General features: G+C 44.8%; 2 protein-coding genes across 2 annotated transcripts in view; one reads left to right on the top strand and one right to left on the bottom strand.

Moving 5' to 3' along the window:
- Positions 1–10,507: 10,507 nt before the first annotated feature.
- Positions 10,508–17,716, top strand: LOC130393201 (profilin-2-like). The gene is made up of 3 exons (XM_056603823.1): positions 10,508–10,827; positions 12,680–12,872; positions 15,416–17,716. Exons 1-3 carry the CDS (start codon positions 10,699–10,701, stop codon positions 15,511–15,513), a joined length of 420 nt encoding a protein of 139 aa, XP_056459798.1. The 5' UTR covers positions 10,508–10,698; the 3' UTR covers positions 15,514–17,716.
- Positions 17,483–21,167, bottom strand: part of rnf13 (ring finger protein 13) — a 36,484-nt gene continuing 32,799 nt past the window's right edge. Inside the window, exons 9-10 of the mRNA XM_056603821.1 lie at positions 20,295–20,375; positions 17,483–19,315 (exon numbers count right to left, since the gene is read on the bottom strand). Of these exons, the coding sequence (XP_056459796.1) occupies positions 18,912–19,315; positions 20,295–20,375 (485 nt within the window). The 3' untranslated portion in view covers positions 17,483–18,911. The remainder of the gene's footprint in view (positions 19,316–20,294; positions 20,376–21,167) is intronic.

Here is a 21,167-nt window from a genome sequence, read left to right on the forward strand (position 1 = left end):
TATGTCAAGCCAGTATACGTTCAGACAGCCATCCGGGAATATTGTTATAACGTACGGCGTGCTTTGTAATTCTATTCACACAAGATGGATGGATGGAATGATTAAATGATATTTAGGTATTAAAAAGAAAAAGATAAGGCCAATATTTATGTCAAAATTAAGTTAGGAGTTGTATTAACCAGAATCAGGAATTATGCGAGTAAATTTTCGCCGTTATCAAATGATAGCCTAATGGCAAAATCCATCAAATATAAATAGTTGGATAAAACTAAATCTTCCGTTGACCCGCAGTTCTGTTCAATGGACACTAGGGGAGCCAAATAGAGCATAGCCTCACCGACCATGGTGACCAGCACGGCACTAGTCCTAGGGCCTATTCTAGAGCAGGAGACATCCAAGTATCTTACAGCAGTCCATAAACGGATACAATAAGTACTCTGCTATACGGTATGTATAGAAAGATATAGACTTGTATTGTCTTGTTTAACCCTGCCCACTGTTGGTCATCGGCTCCGCAGATCTTTAGCCAAACCTTTACCACACCAAACCCATATTTCCCAGAGGATGCATTAACATACAACCCTTTAATGAAACAAAACCATTTTTGAACATTGGACATAATACAGGCATTATCCCTGAACTTTGATTGGAACTTGCAACCTCTTAAGTCATGAAACTTTAGAAACCAAACTATTTCCATGTATATGCCTTACCAGTTACACAGAATCCCTGGGAAATTCACAGACCTGTTTCTGCACTGTCACTACATAAGGAAACCGTTTTTCCACATTCCTTACCTATTTCCCAGGCCTGTTTGTGTAATGTCACTACTACTATATAATGAAACCGTTTTTTCACCTTATCCCCACGGTTACATTGCACCCCCCCCCCCCCCTCCCCCAAACCCAACTCATCCTTGTCATGTGACATCAAGGTTTTACCGTCCCTGCGGTTTCTTTGCTTCTCATGCCAAGAACAAACTGTGTTCTTTTCAACTGATTACTCGGTTATTCGTTATTGCATGCTATTGCGAATGTGAATTAATTACTGCTGAATGTGAGACATGGTTCAAACGCACTGATACCTCTGGGGATTTATTAGCCTAACTGTGATTATACCACTTGACTGTTGAAACCCTGGCAAGTTTTTTCCCATTCTAGACTGAAACAACAAAGCCCTGATATTTTTGGAGGTGCATTAGTGGTGTTCTGCTGCTCTCTGGTTTTTCCATCTCCCAGAATAGCAAATAACCCGTTTCCCAATCCTAACCTGATAAATGGCCGATCAGCAATGGGCTGATGTCTCGCAGCTACAGTAGAATGCTCACAAAGGCCTCTGCTCATCGAGAATATTCATGATACGAGTCACAAGGAGAACTGGTGACCCGCCATGGGAAACACTGTCTTTGGCAAGCATTGAGGAACCAATCGATTTTGGCTCCTCGATCTTTGGCAGCTGGTATCTTTCTATATGTTGCCCATAACAGATGACCAAATCTCGGCAAGAGCCCTGGGATGAAAGGGTCGATCATGGCATGGGCCCGGCCTTATCTCGTTTTGACAGATTTCATGAACATACAAAACGATTGACCAAAATACAAATAATTGTAGGAAGACTACAAATGGGGAATTATATGTGAATTCTTTTTTAATGTCATAATGATTGTGTAACATTTGAACAGTCAGGATGACAAGAAACTAGCAGGAATATTTACCTTTGTTAATCTCTACTACAATACATTAGTACAGATTGAGTTATAAATCAGTGCTCATCATTAGCTCAAAACAGAAATAGCTGATATCTTCATCTGTATGAATTATTTACTTTCCAGCTTTTATTAGCCATTGCTCCCTAAAAAAAAGTCATTTACGAAAAAAAGACGTGTCAGAGACCCCCCCCCCCCCCCCCCCCCCCCCATGAAGATTTATCGCGGCACTGAACAGAACAGGGCCTAGTCTTTGCTCTGACACGGTCCTTTAAAAATGGCGTGGGCCCGGTTTCTCCCTCCACGCTTTGCCCAACTGTTTGTATAGCTGTTGATGTTTATTTGCCCTGGTCTGCGGAGCGGTGGACCTTGACTACCAGGATGTTGCACCAGGATTGAGTCACGTACCCAGGTCTCGGGCCTGGCTCTCAGCATACCACCGCAGTAACAGCACGACCGTTGTGTGAGCTCGGTATTTCCGTGTTCGGGGTCCCTGCCAGCGGTCACTTTGGATGGCCTGTCCGGCTTCACCCTTGACCCCTGGCCAGGCGAGTGAGGCGCATGGTAAACAAAGTGGCTGACCGAGCTCCGCTGATCGCAGTCTAAAAAAGGAGGTGGAAAGATGGAGAGAGTGGGTTGTGTCCACGTCTATAATTAATATGATTTAAAAATATAATACAAAAAGATAATGAAATACACTGGAAGATTATGTGGGAGGGATGAGTGTGCATGATCATTTGTTTGTTCACACCTTCACCACGCATTTTTTACCTTTGACAAGCTTACCTAAGGCAGTTCCAGATTCCAGTGAAAGATTAGAGTTGTGTGTGTGTGTTTGTGTTTGTGTTTGTGTGTGTGTGTGTGTGTGTGTGTGTGTGTGTGTGTGTGTGTGTGTGTGTGTGTGTGTGTGTGTGTGTGTGTGTGTGTGTGTGTGTGTGTGTGTGTACGTGTGTGTCTACATGTGTACGTGTGTGTTTGTGTGTGTGAGTAAAAGCGGCAATTGTCCAAAAACAACAAGAAACTTCCGAGACATGCGTCACAATGAATAAAATCAAGCATAATTCCCGGATTTGCATAAAGGGACATATACCTCCTGTGTGTGTGTGTGTGTGTGAGTACGTGTACGCAATCACATCGATTTTATAGGAAGTAGAATAAATGACAGTGAGATTTTTATCTTGCGGTGAATATTGTTTATCACTAGTTGGATAATCCTGTTTGGACAGAATATTGGCATTAAAGCAACAGTTGGAAGTTTGTTGGTGTATATTCATGTCAGTATGAATATGAGTGTCATTTGAATTGTTGAAGCATGTTAAAGGAAACTTTCTCTTCTGAGTCATTGGCCAGGTTTGTAATGTGGCTAAAGTGTAGTAAAAGCTTGAGGAAAGGTCAAGACTATTAATCTGAGTGCCAGCAGGTAAGAAATAGGCCTACTTACTCATATTCCCCTTCAACTGGACCCATTTCAGGGAATTCAGTAGTTGTGTTGGAACATATACGATAATTGTAGACAAGGCTGACTGGACAGCAGGGTTGCACTGGAAAATAAAGAAACCAACTGCTTTCACAATTAACAAGGATTGAGGAAATTATGAACATATAGAAATATTGAGTCTGAATTGTTGGTTTGGAGAATGACGCTCATCCAAACCCCAAGCTAATTAGACAATTTGTAAGATACAATAAGGCCATACTTTATTCTTTCCAGACAGGAGTTCCAGGGTTGTAATTGGGAAATGTGTGTGTGTGTGTGTGTGTGTGTGTGTGTGTGTGTGTGTGTGTGTGTGTGTGTGTGTGTGTGTGTGTGTGTGTGTGTGTGTGTGTGTCAGACACTGCACTCTTACACCTTACTATTCTTAGTTTTCTCATGGTCCATGGGAACATAGGATCGTATTTGATCAATCAAACATTAATTTGGTTTGATTATACCAAACAACCTGTGACTGATGCAGCGTTGTTAAGATCACAATGTTTGTTTTTGATAACGAGGTCTATTTGGGAGACATGACTGACAAATCTAACAAATAATGACCTACTCCATGGTCATTCAGGTTGTCATTTTGCATACTCTAATTATCTTGGCACATCTAACCAGCAGGCTGTTGAAAATGGTGCAATTTCAATCAATCAAGTCATGTTTGAGTACTTTTACCCTGCAGGTTAATGGTTAAAGGTTAAAAAACGGTTAAAACCTCTACATCCATAATATTTAATAAGAAATAACCAGTGAGTCGTGCATGTGTTTGAACTTCTGTTCCCACACCCAGAACTCTTTGCACCTTTATAATTAGGCCTACAGTGTATATGAACCCACCTTTGAGAAGTATTCAATCATGTACATGTCCATGTAGTGACAGTGTACAAAATTGTGTGAGAAAAGGCTCAAAATCAAATGTTCTGTACTGTGATTATCTCCACAATCAACCGTGCGGAACCTCGGTGTGGTACTGGACAAGCAGGTATGCCGCAGCTCGAACATCTCCGCGATTTCCCGATCCTGAGGAATCGCCCTCTACAACATCCGCAGGATCCGGCCTTCCTCACGAGGGAAGCAGCTCAGCTCCTGTTCCAAGCGCTCGTCATCTCCCTCCTCGACTACTGCAGTTCGCTCCTGGCGTGACTCCCTGCCTCCGCAATCAAACCTTTGCAGCGTATCCAGAACGCTGCAGCAAGCCTCGTGTTCAACCTGGCAATATTCTCAGATGTGACCCCCCTTTTCCATGACCTCCCCCGGCTCCCTGTTCCTATGTTGTTCTGCAATGGCCTAGCTTATAGGGCTGGTAAGTAGGGACAACACAACGCAGTGACCGACTCCATTTTGGAAACATAGGGGCATTATGTAGGTATAGGTTATTTGTTAATTGTTTAGTAATTTATCACAAAATTAATTGAAATGATCATAGGGAGTTGAGAATTGTGAATTAAACAGCCACAGCGTTTCTCGTGCGAAATACTAGAGGACTCTCTTGAGCCCTGTAGTATCGCAAACAAAAACACCCATGATGCATTCTGATGTACAAGCCTGCCCTATAAAGTGATGGTCTCGTACAACATGAATCCAATACTTTACTGTACAATTCTGTGAATTTTTCTTATAAATATACTTTTACTTTCAAAACACCTTTTCTATTACTACATGATTGTTATATCTCATTATTTAAACAGAAGAAAAATACCACCCAAACCAACGGAATCATGATTCCAATCTTAACACTGCCATTGAAACATTGGCACACGTAAAGTTATTCTACAGCTCTGACTCCGTATTATGGGATTCCCTTCCATAATACCTTCCAATGTTTATAATAACTGGTGTACGCCTATCTTTTAATCTTCTCATCTCCATTTACATCCAGAGCTATTTCATTTCATTATTGCGCCGTCTCAAAGGGATTAGGTTGTGCCTCCTGGAGCCCAGAGAGGTGGCCTGGAGCCAGGAAGAGACATAGACAGAGCTGTCGTATAGGGCGATGGTTCAATCATCAACCAAAGGACAAGCCAGGTTTATAATATTTTTTTACTTTATCATCAGAATAGCTGCTAAAGTTGCAATTTAAAATATATACAATATAACTATTGTTGATATTTTTAGGGCATTTGAGATAAAGAAATAACGTTTATGAGGCAGTTTACGTTAATATGATCAGGCATGGGGCTATGTATTAGATATTTACACATAATTAACTCTTGAGGAGCTTCAATAAATATATCAAGGTAGTGGTTATTCCTCCACCAAACTATAACAAAACACCTGCTTAATGATTTATTTCTTATTTATTAGGGCAATCGAACTATTTAACATGCCTATATTATCTGCCCTTTGAATCAGGAACCATACAACTGTTTCTGTTAACACGTTTTCCTGGCATTAATTTTCGAGGTCACCCTGCCACACTGTCCATGCTGCGCACTATCAGTGTCCAATGATCGGTGTTCCATCGTGTTCACCCAGCATACCGTGAAAGCGGACACCAGTTCACCAAGGTTCGCCTTGTAAATAAAGTACAGTAGTTACAGCTCGCGACCACTGTGTGGCATTGGCGAGCAGTGGTGGACATTTCAAAAAAGCCTTTTGCTGGACAATGTGTTGACTGTCAACTGATAGATTTGATTAATTAATTAATTAATTAATTAGTTAATTATTTAATATTTTTAAATAATATTTTTTATTTTTATTAAGATGCTCTTCCTGCTCCGGTTTAAGATGCATTTTCCCCCAAAGATCTTAATGAACTTGGATGAACTTGATCTTGAAAGATCTTTTAAACTAAAAGGGAAATTAATGTTAAGATCAATTTTGAGACTTCAGTGGTTCCAAATAAATCCTGGGCAGAGGTGCACTGTTTTCTGGTTTACAATACTTAACTAAACTGCCAAAGCGGCCTGCAACCGTTTTTCAAACTTGTTACAAATCTATATACTCACTTGTTCACTTGTCCAAATCTTAAAGTTTGTTATCTGGATAATTGGTATTAGAAAAAGCTTTTCCTGAGATTCAGAGCTTATTAGAGGATTATAGCAAGGCTTTTTTTCCCAGACTGTGGCCCACTTGTTCATGTAAATATTATCTTAAAGGTGGATTTTATTTTAAGTTTTGAGAAATGGACTGATGGACATTTTCCAATTCCAGTGTGTGTGTGTTTGTGTGTGTGTGTGTGTGTGTGTGTGTGTGTGTGTGTGTGTGTGTGTGTGTGTGTGTGTGTGTGTGTGTGTGTGTGTGTGTGTGTGTGTGTGTGTGTGTGTGTGTGTGTGTGTGCGTGTGTTCACACAGTTCACCCACACTATTTACAAAGAGGTCCATCGTACAAGCTTCTCATTGAATTGGCATCTGGAAAAAAACAACAGTGAACAGTGATCAGTTCATCCCTCCATTAGGCCATCAAACCTGTGGCTGGCTCATTTAGAGGGCAGTCCTTCATCGTCATGCAAGCCTCGATGGAAAGCTTTCAAAACATGTTTATGACTGTGGGGACATCTAATGAGCTCTAATTAAGACCCACAACAGGAGAGTCTCACATACCTCACTCTAAACCCACTCTCATTCCCAGCTGTTTAAAGACTTGCCTGTGCTGATAAAGTACCCACTCATTTAATAAGTTTGCCTGCCATGGTTCGGTTAAAAATTGCTAAAAAAGCTACACATTTATTGCATCTGATACCCAGCTTGAACATCAGAATGCATCGTTGTATTTTGTGATGGCGACACTAGGGTCATTTCAAGAGTGGTCCAGAGGGTGGTTGTAAAGTAGAAGCCCTTAATATACCGTATCCCAGGGGCTGATCAAATGTTATTATTTTCTTGAGAAACACTTTATCAGTTTCACACACAATGGTCACAACATAATGACAAATAATTGTACGATTATGACTAGCAAACAATGATTAAAAATTATGCTTCGATACTAGGCAACTTCTGAAATGAAGGCAGTCACTTCGATGTGAGGTCAAGACCTACTAGCCCTATTCATTTTAAGGGAATGGTCCTACATGCACTTCATTCAGTCAGTAGGCCTACCACACTAGTCTGAGTATGTGCGCTGTGCCTACTTACGATAAAGCGACCTGGAAAGCAATCGCCTCCGCTTCTGTGCCGACTGCCGAGTGCTTAATTGTGAGGCTTTGCTGAGGGGCGACAGGAAGCAGAGCAGGTCAACCATCTTGCCTGATCCCTGGCGTAGGTGTTGAAGTGTCGCGAACTAGGGCTCTTCATGCAGGGAGCCATGTGTCTGGTGTGTCTGGTGATTCCTTACACTGCCACCAGGGGGCAGCATTCTCAAATCACATCCTGCTCAAATGGGAATGATACCCTCCCTCGCCATTATTAATTAGAAACATTCAGGAGATGGACGTTCAACATTGAGGGGGGAATGATAGAGTTGGAATGTGTCATCTTCCGTGCGCGCAGACGCTGCGAAAGCCATAGCACCACTGTCATTATTCTGTCATTAATGAAGTGAATGAATACATTATCAAATCAGTATGAGGTCTCCGTGGAAACAAGCAGCTGCATCGTGGGATGTTTCTGGCTTCAGATGGATTGAAGTGGCACTTCTTATAAGCCCCCTACCCTCCATCACTGGAGCACGAAGCATTCTCTAAACATTGTGGAGTATTATGTTGGGAAACTTACCGTTAATCTTATGCCAATAAGTTCAATTGAGGGGAGTGTGCGTGTGTGTGATAGAAAATAAAATATAAATAGTAATTACAGCAGTTAGTGCGTATCTGTTTATGTGAACTAGAGATGCACATGCATTTTGCAAAGCGATGGCTCTCTGCGTTTGTGCATGTGACCGCGTGTTTTGTTTTCAATGGGAATGCTCATTTGCATGGATACTGTTTGTGTGCATCACTTGGTTATATGGTTTAGTAGTGTGTGCATTGTGTCCATTTATTTCTGCATCTGTGTATTTGCCTGTGGTATTCCACGTCATACAATCCGAACTGGGCTGAATGGTGGTGTTGATTCATTCCACAAATGGGGGGAGTATGCCAATGCGAGTCAATGAACAGACCCATTGTATGGCTCCGCATGTATTGCATGTAGTGTCATTCCACTTGCTAATATATAAAATATATTTTGAACAGCCATGTCGAACTTTACAAAGGGGGGAAAGGTTGCAGGGGTCAGGCACGCCAATTGTTGCAAATATTATCCAAAGTAGTTCTCAACCAGAGATTAGGGTGACCCTTGTGAGTGGGTGACCCTAGTGTGAGTGCACCCTAAGTAGCCTACTTCATTACAATATTATTTCACCAACGCCCATGCAAAGGGAAATCAACGTGTGTCAGGCCTAGTGCGTCATGGCACGAATCAGAGATACTGATTTTAATAGAATACCTCTTTATTCCAAGAAACGACAGCAGTTTTACTTTGGCTGTTATTGATTGTTATAGCTTGGGATTTCCACAGAACATCAAATGCTGTTTAGCTATCGCCAGCTACTCAATAGTTCATGCAATGCAAGATAGACAGCGAGAGAGAAAGACAAGAGATGGAAGAGAGACATACACACTGACAGAGGGACAGAGAAACATGACTATTTGATTATTCGAATAAAGGGGTCAAGAAGGCATATTCCATAAACACATAAGAGGTGACAATGAACCGAAAAGTAAAAGTGATGTAAAAACACGTGATTTCCCTTCGGAGCTTCACATTGTTTGTCTCATATGTCGATAACGTTTTATCTCGTAAAGACTGACTGAATCTTTCTGAGCGTGCAATATGTGAAGTCACTAGCCTTTGGCCCCTAAATCAATGTGTGTCTCTAGAGCAGTGTATTGATAAAGGGGGACCACGTATCCCTCGGGGTACTTTGAAGGATTGCAGGGTGTACTTTGGAACATTTCTAAATGTTAGAATATTTTGGACATGTTGTTAATCTTGGTTATGAACAATTAGAAAAATGATTCCACCTCAATGCAATTCCTTCAGGCAGAATATATCCTGAACAAAAGTAACTGGTATATCTATGAATACTATCATGGAACATTCATTTACTTTCCACACACCTATTTAATGTACATTTGTTCACAGAATAACTTGCACATGAATTAATCATTTTCATTTTATTCCTTCCCCAATAATATTTGTGCTGGTGTAAGGGGTACTTTGCTAAGAATAAATATGGTGGGGGGGGGGGGGGGGAGAGAGAGCACACAATACCTAGGCTGGTGGATCCTCACAGGAAAAGTTTTGCTAATAATTTTATGTTTTTATTGATGTTTCACTTACACAATGAGGTTTCAATTTGCTCTATTTGTCCCTTGAGGGGGAACTTATATAACCTGGCATCATAGGATGTACGGACATCCTGTGATGCCATGTCTATTAAGGCATACATGGTGGAGCGGAGGCCTACTCTGTGACTTGGACAGAAGCAGCACAGCGCTAACAAACACACCGTTTCTGAATTGAATTGCTGAAGTCCGGCTTTAAGGAGATTAAAGTAGTCAAACCTGGGGTTTCAACAGGTTTTGGTGCTATCAGTTATGGTACAAAGGAGACTTGCATGGGGTAATCTAGAATTGAGAATAGACGCAGAGTATGCAGAGCATTAGGCCTACAATGACGTTCCCCTCTCTCCCTCCGTCTCTCTCTGTATTTCTGTCTGTCTCCCAGGCTCAAACACACATAGTAAAACCACCATGATTTGTCCACATAAACGTAGAAAGTCTGTCTACTTAGAATTCCTATAAGAACGGATGCTGATGCTTCCGCGTGTTGACAGGAGCTGGAGTCACAGGAGGGCGGAATCAACAAGAGAGGCGCAGAACCACTCATGTGATCTGCATGAAGCAGTGTTCTGTGTGTATTTGGACAGCCATGTAGCCTGGAGGGGGACAGGGGACTCGTGTTCTACATGTCCTTTAATAAATATGTCCTAAAAGTATCACTGTGTAACATTTTGTAATTATAAAGCTTTTGGTACGTTGTTACATAAAGATAATAGGGTATTTCAAAGTAAAAGTACCCCCCCCCCCCCCCATGGCCTTCGGATGTACGGAAAACATGAATTATAAATGATAGATCTAGATATAGAATCACCTAGATCCTAGCCTTCAACAGAAGAGCCATGTTGCCGTGTATCGTATCTTGATTTCCTATAACTGTATCTTGATTTCCCATAACTGTCTTTCTTTACGGTCTGTATCATAAACAAATAAATCCTAAAATTAAATCTCAAAATCACTTCGCACTATCGACTCTTAAGGTTTCTACATCCGCCAAATAGCGGATTGGGTATGGCAACGAGAGCCGAACAACGGCTGGCGGAGGGATTTCAAGAAGGCTACACCCAGGCGCTGCCCGACCGGCGTGGCTTCTCTTCGCTGCCCATACCCAGAAGAAAGCCGGGACGTGACGAGCTGGGATTTGCTGAAGGCCTTTGTCCATTGACAATCCAGCTTGCTCGCAACACTCCGTTCGAGAGGACTTGTGACTTATTTGACCAACACATTTTCATCTTTGAACTAATTTCGCAAACATGTCCTGGCAAAGCTACGTGGATAACCTGATGGCTGATGGCACCTGCCAGGACTCAGCCATTGTTGGATACACGGACGCCAAATACGTCTGGGCATCGGTTCCTGGTGGGGTCTTTGTTAACATAACGGTATGTACTGTTGAAATGCTGATTCGATGGATCATTCGAGGTACCCGCAGGTACCTGTCGTCCACTTCTCTAGCTAATCTGGGCCTTATTGAGCGGAACAGATAAGGCGATCCTTGTGGCACACATGGTGCCCGGTGCTCAGCGGAGATGCAGAGAGAGACTTGGGAAAACACTTGTAATTCCCTTGAAATATAACGTTACAGTTCACCCCACCATTGCCTTAATTGGAAAAACGGATTGTCGATGTTTGATCTCCCCCTGCTTTAGTTGGATTGATTTTTTTATCACGGGATTGTTATTCAACGTGAGGCTGTTCAGGGTTAGCCGTTCCAGCGCCTCTTAGCCGAGTTAGCAGGCTAATCATCCAGCTAGCATTACCCAGCGCTTATCATCTAGAGGAGATGCAGTCTGTGTCAAACAAAGCCCGCTGCGGAAATCATTATCATCATTTCTCAAACCCGTTATTCGGGAAACCAACGAACGGTTGCACTTTGGACTAACGTTCTATTCCGCAGTGTGTGTGCGTTTGTGTGCGTGCGTGTGTGTGTGTAGCGGTTGAGGGGTTAGGAAGTCTGGTGGTGTTAATGTTGATTAGCCGACTACAGCTAACTACGACTGTATGGTGGAGATGTGAAGCTAGCATGCTGTGGCTCTGTCTGTGTGTCTGTCTCCTCCGCGGTCCTGGAGGAGCAGGCGAAGCAGGCGTCGCTGCCGAACCTTCTTTTTTTCCAAGATGGCGCGCCATCCACTCCCCTCTCTGATTCATTTCGGTTCAAGCGCTCGAGCAAAATCACGGCTCCTCGCGGGTTCGCCTCTCGCGCCGCATAGGTCACCTTTGACGAATTCGACCAACGGTCGACGCTAGTGTAAAAACGAGCTTTTAGGAAATGTTTAAATGGGTTTTCTCTAAGCCCGGTCCGCTCGCAGACTCCATTTTGTCGGCTAATGAGCGTGTTAATAGAAAGCGAGGACGTACAATTGTGTGTACAATGGGAAAACTTTACAGAAATATCGCCCTGTGGGTTGGTTCTGAACGATCTTGTGTGATGGAGAAAATCAGCGAGGTGATGGAGGACGGCGAGGCGGCCGGGCTAGGCTAACATAAGCTTGTGTTTGATAAGATGGGAGTGTCCCCTTGCAATCTAGATTATAAATCATTCAATGTGTATTGCAATGCAATACACATCCCGGTTTATGGGCACATGTCTTAAAAAACAGGAGATTAGGCCTGGAGGCTGTGGTCGGGAGTAGGTAGGCCACGAATAATGCACGGCTTGTGTCGTTTGAATGTGGCCCTTTTTTATATATATAAATATATAGATGGTCACAGACACGCACACTAGGATAAGGTATTTTTTCTTCAAATGGGCCAGGTTGGTTTGGTATAAATGAGTCAAGGGGAATTATTTGATAGGACTCGGTTTATAAAATCGACCTTGCAGTCTCCGAATTTAATTGATTTTCCTTTTTTCTTTCCCGGAAAGAAAGGGGAGGGTTGGGTTTATGATTATGCATTTCTGTAGGAACAATGCCGGGCCTCATCTTTAACGTTGTGATTCGATGATTTCAATGATTAGAGACGAGCTTATGTGTCTTTCGTTAGTACTGTCTGATTGTTAAGGCTTAAGAAAAGGAGACCTGGCTGAGTCGAGGTTTCCTCTTTCCCCACTAGAACCTTCCATGATGACTGAACCTCTTTTGTCCGAAATGTTTACATTTTTATCTAAGACTGCCGTAGTCCGCCATGTGTTTCACATGGCATTATGTGTGTGTGTGTGTGTGTACATCTGTACATGGGTACATGTTACGCGATACTGACATATGAAATAATTGGAACAATGTATCTCCCTAGAGTCAAGAAATCGACGGGGTAGTTGGGAAGGATCGCGAGGCATTCTTCACCTCCGGGCTGACCTTAGGCACCAAGAAGTGCTCTGTCATCAGGGACAGCCTCAACGCTGAGAACGATTGGACGATGGACGTCCGGACAAAGAGCGTTGGGGGAGAGCCAACATACAACATTTCCATAGGCAAAGCCGGCAGAGGTAAGTGGCACATTAAACTGGGCCAGGACAGTGACATCATGACATATATTAGGTCATTCCACTGGTCAGTAGACATGTGCATGCCTGCCTAGTTAAAATATTCACCTTTCCTCAATATATAAAATACTTGTTATTTTATAATGGCTATATGATCACAAGATTGTTATTGGATGTTAACCAATAAATGCATGATGACTTAATGTTGAATATTCCTTAAGGTAATGGATGGGCAAAATGTTTATCACAATGTGTTTTGTATATTTGTACTTTCAACTTGCGGGGCTTCATGTATTGATTATAAATTAAGAAGTCAACACAATTGTCCTTTCTGGCATTAAGGCTGAAAGTAATCGAATTGGAAATGCATTTTGACACATTATTTTGGGGTTTAGAATCAGCAGGCCGAAGCACATTCAACCCATTGATGTTAGTTTATGGGCTGTAGAATCCTCCATCAAATTTTAAGCCAGAGCGCCTACAGAGAGATCAAGGTCCCTTCTAGAGGACTGGAGTTGCCTAGAGTTCTGCCAGTTATCCTTTTGTCCGCGTGGGCCCCGACACGCTGCCCTCCATGTAAGGGGCTCTCTGCAGTGCCCAGGTGAGGGCTTGTCACCAGGCGAGCTGGCTCCTCTTCTGTCCTGTACGACTGGCCTTCCTCTTCCTCCTCCTGCCCCCCCCCCCCCCTTTTCTGACACCTCGTCCTGTGACTTCCCCTGAACCGCATGTGTTCTCCCTCTTGGTTAGTGGAGCACCTTCCTGCCCCCCTTTCCAAACGCAACTCCCATGGACTGCGTGTTCTGATTAATCACCTCCCACCGTTACCATGGGGACGGCTTTTCTCATGTGCCCTAACACGGCGGTTGTCGCATGTATTGAGCGAGAGGTTCCGCACGCATGTGGGTGCGTCTGCATGGTCCTAGATGGTTGGTAATGAATGGAGGCATTCACCTTCCTGTCCTCTGCAGCTGCTGTCGTGGTGTTTACCAGTTGTGATGAAAGCCAGGGACTGTTTGTGGACGATTTAAGGGTCAGGGAAAGGAATTATTGACTGTAAGCATTTTGATTGTACCCACTGCAGTATTGACTCGCCTCTTCAGTGGGATATTAATTAGTAATTGAGCAGGTTACGAGTGTATTCAAGGTTTTATAGAATAATAACATCAGGGATATTGTCGGGTATTTGGCAACGTAGTGTTTGTGTTATAGCATTAAGGTGGAGTTTTCAGTCTGGAAGGATGCATGATGTAAATGAATCTATTTTCTGTTGTCCAAATGTTGTAGAGTGAATTGTTGGCCAGTATATCCACATTAGTAGTGGTCCCGGTATAAACCTGTGTGCACTCAGTGTTACATTATAAAGTAAAAAGATAATTCGTGCTTTCTCTTGGACATGGTGTCAAATACAGATGTCTGTTAGAATTGTGTGGCATCGCTTAATTCATCTGTGTTCAGAGTAGTTCTTAATTTCAGGGTCTTCAACTCTATTTATTGACACAACCAAGAGTTTGGACTAAATGGTTTCCTAGCGCTACATATGCACCAAGCTCAAGGCTTAATGCTAATTTGCAGTTAGAAATCATCCCGTAGGGGAATGGAACCCAAAACATATTATGGAATAGTAATTATTCAGATGTCATGATGGTTGGTTAAATGTCACAAATGACAAAAGTTGCTCAGACTCAAACTTGAATTAGCCGACGCCTAGTTTGGTACTCCTTGAATAGTAATGTTGGTGGCTGATTTTTAAAGATTAAGTTTTTTTGCCCAATAGAAGAGTCATTTCACCATTAAGATTATTCGTTAGGTTCCCCATGTTGGAACCAAGTCTTATCAGGGAGACTTGACAGCTGAGGCAGTGCGGTCAGACGGCCAGCAGCACTGATAAGAAGGTGAATGCTGTGGGGCTTACCGGTAGACCGTAGACGCTTCTGCCAGCATGCGCCGTTTCGCCACACGTCTGCCCTTGCTTCACCTGCGCGGCCCTTCGGCTCTGTGTGGTTTTGGTTTGACCTGTAACCTCCTGACTTCACCACCTTTCTCTAAATGTTCCTTCTGTGTTTTTCTTCCAGTCTTGGTCTTTGTAATGGGCAAGGAAGGGGTCCATGGAGGCGGACTGAATAAGAAGGCATACTCGATGGCAAAATACTTGAGGGATTCCGGCCTCTAGCTTTAGCTCTTGTGTTCTAGCCTCTGCGCGGTTAGTTAAGGGAGAAGATAAAAAAAATACATGCATAAAAAAAACACAAAATTCCATAAATCAAATTTAACAAAGTATTGTCAAGAGATCCCCAACATCCCTGCATTCCTAGTATTAAGCAGTTTTCGGGGGGTTGGGAAGAGGCATCTGTGGGTTGAATCAATGGGCCAATGCCCTAGTGGTCAGCCCAGTAAGGCCCCATGTTACACAGTAAATGGGAACAGGAAAAGGGGGGACAAAAAACGGTTCTAGCTTTTGATTTCAAGCCCCGTCACAACAATGTCTGGTGCTCATTTCTGCTGTGTTGTTTTTGTTTCGTGTTTTCCCCCCCCTCTCTGTACTCCAGCGATGGTTTTAATCATGGGAAAAGAAGGTGTCCACGGCGGTCAGCTCAACCAGAAAGTGTTTTCGATGGCCGATCACCTGAGGAAGTCTGGATTCTAAAGCGGCCTGTACTACCACGCCACCTAGCAGCCCACTCTAAGCCACCACTCCCACTTAACCTACTTCCTAGATGCTTCTTTTCCTGTCTTCTTTCCCCACGTTATTTTCAGGACATTTTTATTTTATTTTTTTTACTTTCATTGTGTCTTCACCCCCCTCTCCTCCCCTCCACCTCTTCTCTTATTCGTCCTCGAGTCGTGTCGACGCGTCCACACCTAAGCCCTACTCCAGCAGCACTGTCGCGTCGCCACGGCGACGACGGGAGCACGGACGCCACGACCCCCCCATCAGGATTTAACCCCGAGAACAGTGCAACACCTGGACCGACCATCCGCGGAGAAAATGCTCACCTAACACACACAAAAAAAGAAGACGCTAAACTTAAAATTAACGGAAGAGTTCGTTTTGATCCTTTAACGGTTTTGGTTTCTCTGAAGCAGTGGCGAGCATTAGTTCGCCCCCCGGCCCCCCCTCTTCCCCACCCCAAGCGGCCATCGCCCCCCTTTGGAGCACTTGGGTGGTTCCAGAGCGCTCAGAATGTCTTCCCCTTTTCTAGAGCATGTTTGAGAGGGGGAGGCCTGCATGCATGCATATCTTTAACCCGACGGTCCCCCTCCCCACCCTGGACCCAGGCTCCCCTGCCAAAACGCCCCCTTCCCTTCTCCTGGCGTCCCATCCTGTTTGGTCACACTAGGTAAAACTTCACAGGAGACCCGCTCCCTGTCTGCATTAATCACACATCCCCCGCCCCCCCCTCCTTCTCCCTACGTCCCTTTAGTCCTTTCCAGCTCTCCCCCCCCCCCCCCCCTTTCACCCATGCTACTATTGCTCAGTTTTATAGGGGGTGGCAGGGTTTGTGAATGGATTACTGCTGTTCTGTATCATGAGCTGAATACGCAGGAGTTGCCGTCACTGGGCTGCAGCAAGAAGCTACTTCCACTCAAGCCTTTGGCATTGCCTCCCTGGCCACACAAGCCCATGGACATTCCATCTTAAAAATGGCTCAGACCCAATTGTTTGCCAGCTCCTGTAATATAATTTCCTTTTATTTTCTTTTGTAAAAGGCTGTGATTTGTTTTTGGGACAGTAGATATTGGATAATAACAATGTGGAGCACATCCCATTTAAACAAATATATATTCTCCGTAGGACCAATTTGACCAATCACAGCCTCAGTGTTTTCATTGGCTCTTAAATGATTGTGAAGGAACACTGCTAACCTGTATTCTGAGGACTGCAAAACCACTCAAATCCTGTCTATCACGTGTTTTAAATTGCTACGGTGCAGGGGATTTTGTCTAATGACTGAAAATTGGCTAACTCACAGTGTCGCAATGTCTTTTTAATTTAAATTAAGAACAAAATGACAAATGAAACCAATGCTGTGTAATAAACTGAAGTTTAAAATGCCACGCACTGGAGTCCTCCAGTTGTGGCAAGTTAAGTCTGTCCATGCTTGGTACGACTAAATTAATAGTCTTGAATGAAGGATAAAAAACAAAAACTTAAGGTAGAACATTATGGAAAGGATTCACATTCAGTGGCGGAAGGAATCGGTTGGAATAAGGTCTCTTTTTGGTTGTCTTGTCAAATCACAAAGCCCACAGAACCTGTGTACCCTGTGCCATAAAAGTAGAGAGATGTGTTGCTGTTGTAAGATGGATCCTTTAACCCACAGTCCATTCAATAGTCAATTCATTGGCACTTATCTTCTCTCGCTATCTGTCTTTATGGAATTTTTTTTTTTTTTTGCATCAACTCCACTGCCTAGGCCATGTGGGATATGTATAGTCATGAAACCCCCTTTTTCTGTTAAATTTCTCTTCCCTGCCCCCAGCACTCATTTCTTTTCATTTTACATCTTGAATACAGACCCTTAACTGCATCTGATTTCATATGCATAAAACCAAGAAATGCCATAAAATTGATTTTATCACCTTGTTTACAGACAGATCAAATAAATTTATTCCAACCAGATGTCGTTTCCATGCTTTTAATTTCATGTATTAAACGGTCAGCTTTCAAATGACAATGGACATTAAAGTGAAACGTTTAACCTCGGTTGTTAAAACACTGTTTGAGGATCTAGCACTTAAGTCTGGTCAGACTTGTTAAAATGTCTTTCTTCCAAGCCGCACACATTTTAATTGTTCCTTGAATAAAGCCAAATGAAAAGCCATGCACCAATACCTTTCCGTTTTTCTTTTATTAAAGTGAATTTGGGTTCAAGACATTGGTAAGCATGAGACGATACAGTAACTGAAATAAAAAGGCAAGGGTTTTTTGTGAAAAATACAACAGCTCAAGCCATGGTAAAACGTTTCAACAAGAGTTAACTACTTGCGGTATTGAAATGAAACAGGCCCCGCCTATTGACTAAAAGCGTGTTATGAGGATACTGGGTAGCGGCAGGCAGTGTGAACTCATCTCACACCGCGCAGAATAGACTCCCCTTCGACGAGTGTGACGTGTCATTGATTACCTTAAATTCATTTATATATTTTACTAACGCACTACCTTGGCGCAAGTCATACCTCTTTTTTTTTTTCGTTGTCCTTTTGCCATGCTGAACGGTAAACCTGCCATCTGTGGCACAAAACATGTTGAAGCGCAGAGCCCTCCGGCTACAAGTATATTGGCAAAGATTAAGTGCGAGTTTATACCTTACGTACGGTTACACTGAAAATTTGATTTTACAAAAAGGAAGCTGCATAGTGCTTTAGATTTAGACGTGGCTATGCAGCTCGGTTACGTATCTACTGTCGGTCGCGGCACTGCCGCACCGCGCCACACGTGTAGGCTCTAAGCAAATAAAAGGTTCATGTGTGATTTATACATTTTATATACACTAATGGTTTTCAACTGCTGAGCACCGAACCCACTTCAACCTTGAGACCTCTCCCTAGTACAGTGGACTAATGAGGGGGGAGACCTCTGTATTCGCCTGGGGGGGGGGGGGACGACGACGACTATCCAGAGTACAGTGTTACTGTACATTGCGGAGTTAACACTCCTGTCAGCCCCCATAAGCCACTGACTGTCTCGCCAGCTTTTGGACACATTGTCAGCTTCAAGCTCCACCTACTACCCCCTCCCCTCTCCTATTGGGTCCAAATCAAAGAATACTGGTATTCTAACTATTTTGGGGGGGGGGGGGGGGGGGGGGATGTCATCAAAGTAGACTTCTAATCAGTAACAGAACAAAATGGGGAGCGGTGAATCAGATTGTTGATGTCTCTACAGCCCTGGTTGGGGGCCTGTGATTGGCTGCGGTGAACGGAGAGGGGAAGGGAGGGGGGGGGGGGTCTCGTGGGGGGAGGGGGGAGTCGTGGGGTCGGGGGATGTGCGTGCGGCGGCCTGTCGGTCTACCGTCAACCAACCGTCGGGGTCAAGTCAAGTCAGGCGTAGGGCAAGTCGTGGTCCCGGCGGCGGTCAGAGGAGGGCTGCTGCAGCTGCACCACCACCGTCTCCACGGGCGCCACCTTCTTCTTCTTCGCCGCCGCCGCCGCCGCCGCCTCGCTGTCGCTGCTGTCCAGCTCGTCCTCGTCGTCCTCGTAGTCGGACGAGTCCTGGCCCGAGCGGGAGGCGCCCGACATGGTGCCGAAGGAGTGGGCGCTGGTGGAGGCCAGCGAGCGCAGCAGGGGCGTGCTCTCCGACACCTCCTCGTTCTCCTCGGGCCCGCTGTCGCCGTCCTCCGAGTCGCTGTCGGAGTCGCCCTGCGAGGGCACCACCTTCTGCTTGCACACGGGACACGTCTTCTTGGTCTTGGTCAGCCAGGGGTCCACGCACTTGCTGTGGTAAGCTGTTGGGGTTTGGGGGGGGGGGCAGAGGCTACGGTGACAACGCCGCTGCAGGTCAAAGTACGGCGGTGACGCTGCGAAGGAGTGGGACCTCAAACAGCCCTAACCCTATCTGACGGCCGGTGTCTGTACCTCCCCCCCCCCCCCCCTTGCATTCGACCGGGGTCGAATGCAAGGGGGGGGGGGGGGGGGGGTACAGACACTGGCTGATCAGATAGGGCTGTTTGTACGGCTCACCAATCATGCAGATCACAGGTTATATGACGCATTAAAGCCGCACCCTTTACGTCTATCTAATGTATATCTTTTATCTAATCTAATGTCCGATTAAAAATGCCACCGTTTTACCTAAGAATGCTTTGGCAATAGCGTTGACGTTTCCTCGATTCCAGGTGGAGAGCTCACCATGGATGTATGTTAAAGCATTTTAATTGATTTAATTCATTTTAAACGTAGCATAGAAGCTGTGCTCCATATACCAGGTACCGAGTGCAGCGTTCTGGAAATGCGCCGCCCTACAGGCAAGCGGTCGTCACAGCAGCATCCAACCACAAGGTTATGATCCCTGAAGAAGTGACTGGTTACGCTACGCAACACTACACTACAACTCCAAGCTATTTAGCACATGCCCGACTGAATATAAATCAAATGGGACTGACTCAAATGTTGCTTCAGGGTGCTAGGGCTATTCATTTGACTTGAACACGATGTATAATATTAAATAAACACTGTTAAACACAGTCGCCGTAAGTGTACACATCTCTCTCTTTGGGACCAGTGGGACTCCCCTTGCTGGGCTGAACCTACCTCCACGTCCACCATTCATCTCCCCTGACTGCTATTCGAGGAGATAATGCCTGGCACACACTCTACGATTTCCCTTATTTCAGAAACCGCGAGAGTCCACACGCCTAACGATGGATGCAAATCAGTGGAAGGGAGGCGTGTCTGGGGGTGGTGGTGGTGTCCGACGTGGCTCACCATGGGAACACGGCAGCACCCTCAGCTTGTCTCCGTCCTCGTATTCGTCCAGGCAGATGGCGCACACGTCGTACACGTCCCCTGAGGACGGAACGCAGTCATGGGTCAAGACCGGGCAGGCGACGGGCACGGAGGGCCACCACCGACACGGAGACAGAGCATCGACTCGGGGGGGGGGGGGGATTGTGGAGAAACGCAAGGCCAACGATAAACTCTCTCTACCTCACTCCCTCCCTCCTTCTGTAGCTCTCCCCCACCTCACTCAATCCCTCTCTCTCTACCTCACTCCCTCCCTCCTTCTGTAGCTCTCCCCCACCTCACTCAATCCCTCTCTACCTCACTCACTCCCTCCTTCTATAGCCCTTTCTCCCTCTCCCTCTAAAACATCGTGACCGCATTTCAGTTTACACGCTCCTTCCCGTTGCCGTGAGATGACACTTGAAAGACACCCATCGGCTCAGAGTGATTCCCAGAAGAGGTCGACTAGCTGGAGGAGGAGCCGGCAAGCCTCACACCAACACTGCAGCAGAGACTTAACATCACCAATCCAGTGCCTGAAACGTTAACGTAATTTCACACGCACGGTTGCGCACGCACACGCACACACACACACACACACACACACACACACACACACACACACACACGGCGGGCGGGCGGCCAAACAGCCAGTGCTGCATGTCCTTTTTCAGGCCTGACGTTGTCGGAGCGTCTGCCCTCGAGTGCTGCTTTCAAGGCCCAGGAATTTTCAACATTCCAAAGCATTCCTTTTGGCCCCGCCTCCTGTGCTGGCCGCGGCAGGAATGAGAGGGGAGGCGGCGCTCTGTGATGAAGCTTTGGGACGGTGTGTTTATGTAAGCTCAAAATGAGCAG

The sequence above is a fragment of the Gadus chalcogrammus genome, chromosome 12 (assembly GCF_026213295.1).
Source record: "Gadus chalcogrammus isolate NIFS_2021 chromosome 12, NIFS_Gcha_1.0, whole genome shotgun sequence".
NCBI lineage: Eukaryota > Metazoa > Chordata > Actinopteri > Gadiformes > Gadidae > Gadus > Gadus chalcogrammus.

Coding starts and splice junctions, on each gene's coding strand:
- LOC130393201 (XM_056603823.1), top strand. CDS start 10,699: ATGTCCTGGCAAAGCTACGTGGATAACCTGATGGCTGATGGCACCTGC. Junction 10,828..12,679: donor GGGTCTTTGTTAACATAACG/GTATGTACTGTT, acceptor GTATCTCCCTAG/AGTCAAGAAATCGACGGGGT. Junction 12,873..15,415: donor CATAGGCAAAGCCGGCAGAG/GTAAGTGGCACA, acceptor TCTGTACTCCAG/CGATGGTTTTAATCATGGGA.